Source organism: Otolemur garnettii, unplaced genomic scaffold, assembly GCF_000181295.1.
Source record: "Otolemur garnettii isolate 467f Iridium unplaced genomic scaffold, OtoGar3 scaffold00013, whole genome shotgun sequence".
Classification (NCBI taxonomy): domain Eukaryota; kingdom Metazoa; phylum Chordata; class Mammalia; order Primates; family Galagidae; genus Otolemur; species Otolemur garnettii.
The window spans coordinates 29,940,458-29,953,679 of record NW_003852408.1 but is presented as its reverse complement, the minus strand read 5'-3'; the positions used below and the strand labels follow the sequence as shown (position 1 = coordinate 29,953,679).

General features: G+C 41.3%; 1 protein-coding gene across 12 annotated transcripts in view; it reads left to right on the top strand.

The window, feature by feature from the left end:
* Positions 1-13,222, top strand: part of CFLAR (CASP8 and FADD like apoptosis regulator) — a 50,531-nt gene that overhangs the window by 16,185 nt on the left and 21,124 nt on the right. For 7 of the 12 annotated variants that reach the window (XM_023510333.1, XM_023510331.1, XM_003785130.3 and 4 more), the window contains 5 exons: positions 2,647-3,145; positions 5,526-5,631; positions 7,416-7,551; positions 8,409-8,494; positions 12,789-12,843. In XM_023510333.1, coding sequence (XP_023366101.1) covers positions 2,796-3,145; positions 5,526-5,631; positions 7,416-7,551; positions 8,409-8,494; positions 12,789-12,843 — 733 coding nt within the window. In that variant the 5' untranslated portion in view covers positions 2,647-2,795. Of the gene's footprint in view, positions 1-2,646; positions 3,146-5,525; positions 5,632-7,415; positions 7,552-8,408; positions 8,495-11,458; positions 11,552-12,788; positions 12,844-13,222 lie in introns of those variants that run through there. The other 5 variants (XM_023510339.1, XM_023510338.1, XM_023510337.1 and 2 more) reach the window with 2 other exon arrangements.

Sequence of the window (13,222 nt, the reverse complement as noted above, 5' to 3'; positions counted from 1 at the left end):
AATGTAATTTTTTTCTTTACTAATTAGGCTGGGCGCCTGTGCTCAATGGTTAGAGCACTGGCCCCATGCACTGGGGATGGCAGGTTCAAACCCACCCAGGTCTGCTAACAAAAAACAAACAAAAACAATTTGCCAGCTCTTAATAATTTTGGCTTGGCACCCATGTTCAGTGGTTAGGGAGCCAGCCACATACACCGAGGGTGGCAGCTTCCAACCCAGCCCAGGCCTGCTAAACATCAGTGACAACAACAACAATAAATAGCTGGGTGTTGTGGCGGGCGCCTGTAGTCCCAGCTACTTGGGAGGCTGAGGCAAGAGAATTGCTTGAGCCCAAGAGTTTGAGGTTGCTGTGAGCTATGACGCCACAGCACTCTACCGAGGAACACATAGTGAGAGTTTGTCTCAAAAAAATAATGATATTTAATTACTTTAAATGAAACTTGAGTACTTTTAGACACTGAAGAACTAATTAATAGTTCCTGTGACTGGGAACACTGGAACACCAGGAAACTGTCCCCTTTAAGAATCTGTTTTGTTTTTCTTTGCTTTGGCAGGAAGAACTATTTACCCTCTCATCTATCCTTTTCTGCTTTCACTGCCAGGAAGCTCGAGGAGAAATTTAGGCCTTTTTAGCCTGCATATTACATTGTATTCTCTAACTTTCTACCCCATTTCAAATTTTGAATCTAATTTTTCCCCTTATTCTCATATAAATTTTTTCTACTTGGCATTTCATTGTAAGATGCCTCAAATCTTTTGTAGATTAATATTGTATAAGTATGTAAAATAGATTCAGTGCTCCTTTCACTAAATAGCTAGAAAATATATGTGGGTCATTATGAAAGTTTTGAGATACACAAAAATCAAGAAACGTAAAATCTCCATGGACAGAAACAAATGAAGCTTTCCCAGCAACAATAAGCCAAGCAAGTGGAGACTGCATAGGTGAAGCAGGGTGCTATTGACTGTGTTTCTTGGAAGTGAAATAATAGGCCATAACACAGTATGTCTCAATACTTTCATAGTGACCTATGTTTAAATATACTTGTATATAGGCTCAGCGCCTATAGCTCAACCGGCTAAGGCGCCAGCCACGTACACCTAAGGTGGCGGGTTCGAATCCCCAGCCCGGACCCGCCAAACAACAATGACAGCTGCAACAAAAAAAAAATAGCCAGGCGTTGTGGTGGGCGCCTGTAGTCCCAGCTACTTGGGAGGCGGAGGCAGGAGGCTTGCTTGAGCCCAGGAGTTGGAGGTTGCTGTGAGCTGTGATGCCATGGCACTCTACCCAGGGGGACAGCTTGAGGCTCTGTCTCAAAAAATAAATAAATAAATAAATAAATATACTTGTATATAAATACAAAGCAACTATTAGTAACTTACAGTTGGCTTGTATTTCCAATTATTTTTCTATAAGATTAGGTTTTAACCTGAAATGTTTATAGGAACAGAGAAGGTACTGGCCCAGAGATAAGAAGTGATCGAAAATAAATTAATAGCTAGAAAACTTATGAGTAGCTGGACATGGTAACTCATGCCTATAATCCCAGCACTCTAGGAGGCCGAGGTGGGTGTATTGCTTGAGCTTACAAGTTCAAGACCAGCCTGAGCCAAAATTGAGACCCCCCATCTCTACTAAAAATCGAAAAACTGAGGCAAGAGGATTGCTTGAGTCCAGGAGTTAGAGGTTGCTATGAGCTATGATGCACTCTACCCAGGGTGACATCTAGAGACTATCTCAGAAAAAAAATAAAAATAAAACTTATGAGTATATAGTAATTGCCACTTTGAAATTTTGAAAGAAAATATGTTGAGTTCCAATGGCAGAAGTTAAGAATATACCCATGGCTTGAGCTCCTTACCCCTCCCACCCAAGGCCCACCCTAGGACTGAGCCCCCCCATCTTCTGTTCCACTGAGACCATCAGGAATACTGAGGGCAACTGCTGCTGTGTAACAGTGTACTGAGTCAGGGGGCCTCCAGTGCTTCCACTGACTCAGTCTGAAGACCTGGTCATAGCTTGACAAAGCCTCTGTTCAGGTGGTGGCAGGGCCTATGAGCATTCACAAGGACGTTGTGGCTTGGGCTCTGGCGGGGATGGCAGCAGAGGCTTCTGCTTACATGTGTGAGTGAGGCTTTGTGAAGTAGGAAGACAACTGGAAAAAAAGTGGTGATGTGGGGACAGAAACCTCTTTTCTCCGTTACTTATAGCACACTGCGGAGAGGGTCTCTTTGTTCAAACCCACATGGGTGAGGTCACTAACAGTGGGAGTTAACCTCCATGACACAATGGGGACCCTAACAGTGGGAATGAACCCCATGACACAAGTTTCTCTGATCTAATTTCTAGTCCCTGGGCTTTCCCTCTTTCTCCCACTAAGGCCATTTATTAAGCTTTAGTCATTATCTCCCCTCTGTGTGTGATTTTCCCTTTACTATGCTTTGCATTCTGATGAATTGTAAATAATAAGCATACAGGATTTTTTTTTTTTTTTTTAGGTACTTTTGTCTCTAGTTTCATTTTCTTTAACATAGAGGTTTTTCTTCTCTGTCTCTCTTGGTTTGGGGATTAGTTTGGGTTTTGGCTTTGTCTCCTGAGGATCTCTTTCTGTGAAGTTACTTTACTAACAAGATTTAATCCCCCAGGTTAGGAAGACCAGCAAAAGGGGAGAGCCTGTACTTTAACTCTTAGGTATAAGTTACCTTGAGAAGAGGATTTAAAAAACAATTACCTTTTAACCAGAGCACTCATCCGTCGGAAAGGATTGTGAGAGAAATGAAGAAAGCCCTCAGAAATGAAATTGATATCTGTTGACTGGCTTGGAGCTTTGTTACTGCAGTTCCTTGAAATGACACTGTACGGGATGTCTGCCGAGGTTATCCATCAGGTTGAAGAGGCACTCGACAAAGACGAGAAGGAGATGCTTCTTTTTTTGTGCCGGGATGTTGCTGCAGATGGGATTCCGCCGAATGTCAGGGACCTTCTGGATATTTTAAGAGAGAGAGGTCAGCTGTCTGACGCAGGCTTGGCCGAGCTGCTCTACAGAGTGCGGCGCTTTGACCTGCTCAAGCGGATCTTGAAGTTGGACAGAGCGGCAGTGGAGGCCCTCTTGCGCAGGCACCCTCACCTTGTTTCAGACTATAGGTAACTCCTCAGCTCCTCTCAGGGCCAGGTGGGGGTAGGATGGGAGGGTCTAGACTCTGCTGTGTGATAGAAAGGAGGGCAGCAAGCGGAGCAGCCCCATTCCTCTCGCCCCATGTGATGTCACTTCATGCCTTTGAACTCTTTCTAGTCTTAAAACATGCTTGCTTAAAGTGATGGGGATCATATGCAAGTAGAAGGGTGTATGTGTCAGCTGCTGTGTGTCTGCCGGAGGGGCAGAATGAGGAGAAATGAAGAAAGGTAGGGACTAAGAGGGAGTAATTCTCGCCAGCCTCTGACAGTGTGATTTCTGCAGTGGCGCTAACTTCTGGTATTTCCCTTCCAAGAAAGGAAATAACAAGTGTGACCGTAATCTTCCTATTATTGTAGAACTCCTTCAGCTTTTCGGAATCCCCAGCAGTCCTTCCCCTCCCTAGGAAGTTTATCAGGGTGGGTTCCCTTCCTGTGGTTATTGTCCTCAGAAGATCTGCAGAGCCCAATGGAAACTCTGCATTTAACCACCTCTAAGCCCCCTTTAGTTCAAAGAGGGAACGGCCACTGGAGTCCCCTTTAGTTCAGACAAGCTTTGAGTTCTTCTTTCTTCACACAATACTTAAAGGTTGAAGGGGCAACAGAAGCCACTGGAAAGGCCGAGTTTCTGGGGAAAGGAAAAGAATTTGTAACCTTAAATTGGTGTTTCCTTCTTCTCCAGACCACTGGCCTTCTCTTAGACCAGTGATGTATATTTAGAGATGATGTATATTATCAAGAAATATACTAAAGAGAGTTGGAAGCAATATGGGCTTTGGAAAGTATATGAGGCTTGGGTTTGGAAGGCCAGTTTCAAGCCTCAGACCTACCAGTTGTGGACCATGCAGGCTGGGCCAATCAGTAATGGTGGCTGGATGTCCATTTTCCTCCTTATATAGTGAAGGATAATAATGCCCAATTTCACAAGGTTACTGTAAGCATCAATTGTGATCATTTACAACGTGAAAGACTTTTAAGACTGTGAAGTACGGGCAGCACCTGTGGCTCAGTGGGTGGGGCCCCAGCCCCATGTACTGAGGGTGGCGGATTTGAACCCAGCCCCAGCCAAACTGCAAAAAGAAATAGCCGGGCATTGTGGCGGGTGCCTGTAGTCCCAACTACTTGGGAGGCTGAGGCAAGAGAATCGCCTAAGCCCAAGAGCTGTGAGCTGTGATGCGATGGCACTCTACCGAGGGTGACAAAATGAGACTTTGTCTCTAAAAAAAAACTGTGAAGGACTCTACAGATGCAAGGGATGATTATTGTTGTTATTCTTGACCATCTTCCACCCATCCAACCATCAGTTATAATGTCAGTAATCTTCAGACTTTTGGGGAAGCACTGACTGCATTTCATTCCAAGGGTTAGAGCACTTTCTCCATTTCCTGTTTTCTTACTGTAGTGAGTGGAGATTATCCTTCAGGTCTTCTGGGAAGAGAGGCTGGGCAGCTGAAGGGGAGTGCTAGATTTATTCATCATCTTTGATGTGTATTGGCATGTGCCAGGTATTTTGCTAAGCTCTAGGGAGAAATAAATAAACTCCTATCCTCAGGAATCTGAGAATCTAACCTGGTAAATGACCTTGATGACAGGGCATGGTAAAAATGTGAACCCTGAGGGATCCTCGGAACCCTGATAAAGTGCAGTGGTTGGTCTTCAAAGTGTATTTCCCTTAAAAAAAAAAAAATATGTGGTTGTAGATCCAACTGGAGCAGACATGAGTGAGTCAGGAGGAGCTTTCTAGACAAGGACACTTAAGGTCAGACTCTCCATGACCAGACACCTATCCCCTTTAAATGCAGAAGTGCCTGGGATATCCCAGGTGTTTTTTTCCTTTCTCATCTTATGACTCAAAGTGTGGTCCCCAAATCAGCACCTGGGAGCTTTTCACTAGAAAAGACAAGACAATTTTGAATGCTATTTCTATCTTTTATGTTAGTCATTTGGGTTCTTAACTCATTTCCCTATAACTTGTGGGGGAGCTAGGGGATTCTTGTAGGAAAGTTTCCATTCTCTTGAGTTTATTTATTTATTTAGAAGGTGTTAGTTGGCAAGGGAGGTATCATCTGTTGAAAACAGAGGAAAGGATGAGTTTCCATTTTTAGCCTCCTTAATATTTCTTCCCAGGGTGATCAAGGCTTTCTGTTTTATGGGAGAGGGATACCGATGGGGGCCAAAACCGGTATGGTTTTTTTTCTTCTTCTCCTTTTTTTTTTTTTAATTTTTATAGCAGCTCTTTGGCAGAAAAGAACTAATCTCTTAACCAATTATTGGTGTAGGGGAGGCATGGGCTCCTGGAGTTCTCATTAGGGCACATGTCAGCATTAACTAAAGAAACGTGTCTGGTTTACAGGGTGCTCATTGCAGAGATTGGTGAGGATTTGGATAAATCAGATGTGTCCTCATTAATATTCCTCATGAAGGATTACACAGGCCGAGGCAAGATATCCAAGGAGAAGGTAAGTTTTCTTTTTTGTGGTTCATGGCCTCAAGGGCCTATCAGAAGTTGGGGGCTGCTCCTTATTGTGTAGAGAGAGGGAAGAAAGGAGTCTGCTGCCGTGTTAGTGGGAGTCAGACATTTGCGATGGTTTTTGGGAAGAGATTAATGGGAAGAGAATTGGTTTATGAATCAAGAATAAACAGAACGATATCTTCTGGTATTGCATTGGGTGTTTCTTTCATTCTTGGATTTTATCCTTATTTCTTAAAATTCATAGGTTTGGCTTATATATCAGTTTCTTACCTGGTGTGACAGACTGTGGGATAGGGTAGGGAGTCCCAAATATGTGTGTCGAGTACAGACAAGTAGGAAGTGCTAGTTCATGCTTTCTACTGCTGTTTCTCCTCAGGAAGCTCAAGGTCAGTGTGGGGCTCTCTCGGATACATGTGGAAGTAGTGGGGGAGGGAAGGTACATGTGACTAATGTATTGGGAAAATGGCAAAAATAGAGATTTGGGGTTGAAAACCAGGTAAGAGATGAAGATCTCAGGGATGTTGTGATCGTTGGAAGAGTATTTAATTTCCATTTGACCCTACATTACTGCTTAGGGAAGGCCAAGAAATGTTTAAGTCTATAGCATATGACAGTAGGTCCTAAAAGTGGTTGGCCTGGCTCTAAAGACTCTACTAAGTCATTGTTCAATGATTTCCTCATGTTCCTTTAATGATTGTAGTTGCATTTCTGAAATCTGAAAATATAGAGCAACTGTATGCTCCTACCATCAAATGCAAAATGAAAGAGAAAGTGAAAAATAGCACTCCTTTTTTGGTTTCTCCTAATTCTCTCTAAGCCATTTATATATGTTTAATTATGATTATTATTTTTAGAAATAAAGATAGCACATCAACAACTAAATTTGATGGCTCATGTCTGTAGTCTTAGCACTCTGGGAGGCTGAGACGGGTAGATTGCTCAAGCTCAGGAGTTTGAGACTACCCTGAGCAAGAGGAAGACCCTCATCTCCACTAAATATAGAAAAATTAGCCAGGCATGGTGGCAGGTGCCTGTAGTCCCAGGTACTTAGGAGGCTGAGGTGAGAGGATTGCTGGAGCCCAGGAGTTTGAGGCTGCTGTGAGCACATGTTGATGCCACTGTGCTCTGCCCGGGGAGACTCTATCTCAAGAAAACAAAACAGGAACAAAAACCTCAAATGTTAAATGTAAAGGAAATAAAACCAAAAGTGACGCTGTTTCTAAAGTATAGTTCGTTCACAATTCCGAGGGAAAATACCAAAACTTTGTAATTTCACCTCTCTAAAACCTCTATAACCTCATTCCAACAATGAATTAAATGTCCAGCCTTGATTAAAGTATTTTAGGAACTTTAAAACTGTATCACTGAGATTTTCCTCCTAAAACTTTCCCACCAGCCTCCTTCTCTCTCCCCTTTTCAGGGAAGCTGTTAGAGATTTTCAGTATAACATCATCCTGGCTTTTGGTGAGGGAACAAACTCAGGAGGCTTTATTTTTAGGCTTGCTCTTTCACGGTCCTCCTTGATGACACAGCATGGCACATGTGTCTCTCTCTACCTAGGAGCAGGTTGATGACCAAGAGGTTTACCACATTCTCTGTTCTGAGTAAAATTCAGGAGTCTAATTGCTCATGACAGAGATGTCTGGCTTAGGGTCACTGAAGGTCACTAAGAGGAGCTCTTCTTGACACGTTTTCTTTGCTGGGTCTGGGGTTTGCATTTGGAGCGTCTTCACTCTGTTGACATTTGTTTCTTGTTGATGATTTTCTTAGAGTTTCTTGGATCTTGTGGTTGAATTGGAGAAACTAAATCTGGTTGCTCCAGATCAGTTGGACTTATTAGAAAAATGCCTAAAGAACATTCACAGAATAGACCTGAAGACAAAAATCCAGAAGTACAAGCAATCTGGTAAGAATTTTGGCCTCAAGGTCTAAAGCAAGTACCCTATGCACAATAGGTGTGGTTGGCAGGCTTTTATTTGTGGGCTAAGTGGATGGAATAGAACCTGAATGGCCACAGCATCTAGGTTGTGGCTAGAGAGAATATCCCATCATCTCCTTGGTATCCCAGATCTGCTGACTCTATCACCCAATATTCATGACTTCTGCAAAATGTTGCCAAGTAGTTCTTCACATTCTGGCCTTCAAGGAAGAATCTGCATCCCCATTTTCTATGCAGGCTGGTAGAGCTGTGGCCATGATTCAGGGCTTTTGAGTATACGCTGGACCCTACGGCCTGGCTCTAGTATTTGGCCTGACATCTACCCTCCAACTCTGGATAATGTCATTGGATCCCAGAGTGGCCCTGAGTGTGTCTCAGTTTTCACAAAACCTCATGGAAAAGTGCACCTTCATTTCTCTCTTGATAAAGGGGACCAGACTCACTGGCCTTCTCCCTCAACACCCCCATTTTCCATTGTTTTTGATCCTCAGCCTCAGTGTTGGCTCTTTTGACATTTCACTGCTACCAGAGTGTCACAGCCTCCAGGGCATGGCTGAGACCCTACTGAGCTACAGACTGCTCCTCCACCCACACACACTCTAAATGACTCATCTAGATTAAGAACAGGAGTATCATTTTTAGTCCATTCTTAATGTTGGTTGGTGAAAGAGTCTTCTGATCTGATATTTTCAATTCAGTAAGATGGCTGGAAAGTTTAGGGTATTTTGAAAGATGGTTATTGACCTGGGACTAAGACACTGTTAAAGATTTATTTGAGAATAATTTATAAATCTTAACTCAGTACCTCTCTTCTGTGTTTATAGCTCAAAAACCAGAGACAAGTTATAAAAATGCTTTTCAAGCATCTCTCACAAATGTGAATCCCAAGGAAACTTCCTATAACTTCAGGGTGAGTCTGGAGCAAATGTGTGGAGTCCCAGCATGAAACCATTTAAGAGCTTTAATAAAAATGTACTTGTTGGCTCGGTGCCTATAAAAAAACAAACAAATAAAAATACATATGCTTATTCTCACAGCCTGTTCTTCAGTATCTGAAAAAATTATGATATGATTGTCTATTTATTTAAAAATATGTGTAACTTTTTTTTTTTTTTTTGGCCAGGGCTGGGTTTGAACCCACCACCTCCCGCATATGGAGCCAGTGCCCTACCCCTTTGAGCCATAGGTGCCACTCCAAAAAATATGTATACATTCTTATGTTTATAAAACTAGTAAATAATCTATTGGGGGGAGAGTACAAAGAAATAAAAAAGGAGGAAAATAAATCACCTATATCCCGCTACCCTCAAATACACCACTTTTTTTTTTTTTTTTTTTTTTGAGACAGAGCCTCAAGCTGTCCCCCTGGGTAGAGTGCCGTGGCTTCACAGCTCACAGCAACCTCCAACTCCTGGGCTCAAGCGAGTCTCTTGCCTCCGCCTCCCAAGTAGCTGGGACCACAGGCGCCCGCCACAGCGCCCGGCTATTTTTTGGTTGCAGCCGTCATTGTTGTTTGGCGGGTCTGGGCTGGGGATTCGAACCCGCCACCTTAGGTGTACGTGGCTGGCGCCTTAGCCGGTTGAGCTATAGGCGCCGAGCCAAATACACCACTTTTGATATCTTTCCTTATAGGCTATTTTCCATGTGTGTTGGTATATGTGTCAGTATATGTGTCTATGTATACAGGGGGGGATATTTTTCCCTGTTCCATTTTTAAAATGAAAACAGGCAGGACATGCTTGCGGACAACAAATTCAAAATGTAAAAACTGGCTTTAAAAGTATGTTAGAAACTGGCTTTAAAAGTACATTTCCAACCCCTGTAATACTAACTCCCCAGTTCATTTCCTCAGCAGCTGTTATTAACCAGTTCCTTCTGTTTCCATCTAGAGAGGCACATGTGATATTTTGTTTTTGTCTTTTTCTCTTGTACAAATGATAGCACGTTGTATACTGTCTGAAAAGTCCTCCTATGAAATCCCCTGTGATTAATAAGGAGCTGCTTCTAGTTAATCACTATTTTGAGCGATTATATGTGGTTTCTTTTCCAACTGTGTCCTAATGTATTTAGCCCTTTCCGGTTAATGTACATTTATATTGTTTCCAGTCTTTTGTTACCATAAATAATGCTTCAAAATAAATATCCTTGTACTTCTTTGTGCATTTGCTTTTTTACTGAGCTAATTTTAATGATTTCAGCAAAAAATAAAATGAAAGGTTTTTTTTTTAAAAAATAGCATCAGTTATGTTAGGAAGGTTTTTTTTGTTGTGTTTTGTGTTTGTTTTTTTGTTTTTTGTTTTTTTGTTGTTCTTTTCTCCATGAACATAAATATCACATAGTCACATCACTTAATGGGTATTTTGTTAGTATAAGGTAGTACAAGGTATCATCAGAATCCTTCTGTGGTTAATCTTTTATCTTGAGAATTTGAATCTTGGTATAATCTTAATCTTGTCCCCGTATAAAGATAGGTGAGTACAATTTTATGGTTAAATTATAAATACTTTTGAAAGTATGTAATGAAGGCTAGGCGAGGTGACTCACACCTGTAATCCTAGCAGTCTGGGAGGCCAAGGCTGGTGGATTGCTTAGACTCAGGAGTTTGAAAACAGCCTGAGCAAGAGCAAGGACCTCCCCTCATTTCTACTAAAAATAGAAAAAACTAGCCTGGTGTAGTTGTTCATGCCTATAGTCCCAGCTACTGGGAGGCTGAAGCAAGAGGACTGCTCAGGCCCAAGAGTTTGAGGTCCATAGTTCTTCCACTATATCGTGATATACCTAATAAACTATTTATTACTCATTCCACAGCTTAGATATATCTTTCATTTTTTAAAGAACCAAATGTGTTGTTTTTTCTGAGACAGGGTCTCACTTTGTCATCCTCAGTAGACTGCTGTAATATCATAGCTCACAGCAACCTCAAGTTCTTGGGCTCAAGCAATTCTCTTGCCTCAGCCTCCCCAGTAGCTGGGACTACAGGCCCCTGCCACAATGCCTGGCTATTTTTAGAGATGAGGTCTCACCTTTACTCTGGCTGGTCTCAAACCTGTGAACTTAGGCAATACTACTGCCTCAGCCTCCTAGAGTGCTAGGATTACAGGTGTGAGCCACTATGAGCCGCTGTGCCCAGCCAAGAACCAAATATGTTTGCTTTTGTTCTTCTATGTACCAAATCATGAGACAAAGAAGATATAGGATTCAGATCCAGATTTTCTGAGCTTTCTCTGCTATTGTCTGATGTAAATTATACTGTCATTCTTACTTTAAAACTTGCCATATTTCTATTATTATGTTTCCGTTTTTTAAATGAAGGTAAGCATATTTGTTGCTATATAGCCTGCTGGGAACCTATATGATATGTATTATCAATCTCCTTAAATTTGCTATATTTAATATGTGACTTGGATCATTCATTCATTCATTTATTAGTAGGCACTAAGGCATGTGAATTCAGTGACTTTCTCACAGGATTTATGAGCCAAATACCTAGATGATAACTCATACAGGATGCAGAAATATTTAAAACATTCCAGTGGCCTCTGAGAAATACATCATGAAGTGTTTAAAAAAAATTACAGTGGCATTAAATAATACAGTATACTATGATATTATAGAGTAAAGAAAAAAAAGTTGTGTGACTCTGCAATATAATGCTTTTAAAATCCAGCTTTGATTTGAAGTTATCTCTTTAATAGTATATAAAAGTGAATACATGTCCATGTGGAGGACCAATTTTTATCTGCTGTCATTAGCTTCTGGCTGAGTCACTCGTTATTAGTGAAAAAAGCAACTTATGTTTTTCTTTAATTCAGACACACAGACTTAGCTATAGACACAGTTTAACGGATAGTGTACTTCTCTCTTTTGGCTAGGAATAGCTTCAGAAGAGAACTGTCATTTGAAAGCTGAGTGTATCAGATGGTTGATATGTACCTTATACAGGACCTGTCATCTGAGAAGAGAAAGGGTCGGTTCAATCTTTCATTCTCTGATTAATCTCACTGTAGCCCTCAAGTGTTTTATTAAAAATTCTTGATTATCTGGTGGCGCCTATGGCTCAGTGGGCAGGGCACTGGCCCCGTATACTGAGGGTGATGGGTTCAAACCCAGCACCAGCCAAATTGCAACAACAACAACAAAAATAACTGGGCGTTGTGGCAGGTGCCTGTGGTCCCAGTGACTTGGGAAGCTGAGGCAAGGGAATCGCCTAAGCCCAGGAGTTGGAGGTTGCTGTGAGCTATGTGACACCACCAGCACTCTACCGTGGGCAATAAAGTGAGACTTTATCTCTATTAAAAAAAAAAAATTCTTGATTATCAAGAACCAGGCCCAATTGTGTCTTATGTGTAGTTAGGCAATTATAGCAAAGCAATAAATGGACATTTATTACATTTGTCCATGTGCTCAGCATTGCACTGAGTGCTTCACATACATTTTATCTTCATAAAAAAAATCTATAAGGGGGTCAGGTGCCTGTGCTCAGTGGTTAGGCGCCAGCCACATACACTGGGGCTAGCAGATTTGCACCCAGCCTGCTAAGACAATAATGACAACTACAACAAAAAAATAGACAGTTGTTGTGGTGGGTGCCTGTAGTCCCAGCTGCTTGGGAGGCTGAGGCAAGAGAATCATTTGAGTCCAAGAGTTTGAAGTTGCTGTGAGCTGTGATGCCACGGCACTCTACCGAGGGTGACACAATGAGACTCTGTCTCAAAAAAAAAAACTTATAAGGTAGGCACTATTATACTCATTTTTCAGGTGAGTAAATAGAGAAAGGTTATATAACTTGCATAAGGTTACAGAGTCAGGAAGCTGCTGGAGAATTCATAGCCAGGTTTGTCTGGCTTAGAACTCCTACTTTTAATCATGCTGTACTTTGCCTCTATGTTAAAAGTTGAATGTCCATCTCATGTTCTAACAGCTTGTTCTAACTTGGAGCTATTATAGCTACTATCCCATACTATAACATCTGGTTTTACTGAGCTGTCTTGAAACATTCCAATTTGCTAGTTTAGCATATCCCATATAATGTGGGATTTATGGAGTTAACCAGCTATTGCTATTGTTTTTAAAAAACTGTGAAGGTGATATTTTAATTTTTTTTCTGGGTAGTAATCCTATTGAGATATTTAAAGAGGTGTGATAGATAGTGTATCTCTGAAAAGACTAACAGGGAGTGTGACCTTATTTTTTTATATTTAAAGCTCCAGAATGGGAGAAGTAAAGAACAGAAATCCGTGGAACAACTTGGCATTCAAAGTAAGATCAACTTTTCCTTCTTTTCCATTCTTAATAAATGCTTATTAATTCAAGTATAAAACGGCCATTTCCTTTATCTACGTATTCTTCTAAGTAAGCTCTCAAAATAAAAAGGAGTTAAGATCTTAAAATGTATTCACTGGCGTTAACTTATTTAAGTTTGAACACCATCTTACTCCATCAGCTTTGTCCTCTTGGCTATATTTTTAAGAGATGTGACATTTATACCCGAAATGGAGCTATAACTAGGCCATGTTAAACTTTATTCCAGCCATGATAATGAACCATATTAAACCAATAGCTAGTGAGGCTGTTTCTAGTTTGGGGCCATTATAAATAGTGTAGTCATTCAGTAGATATCTTTCACATACATTTTAGC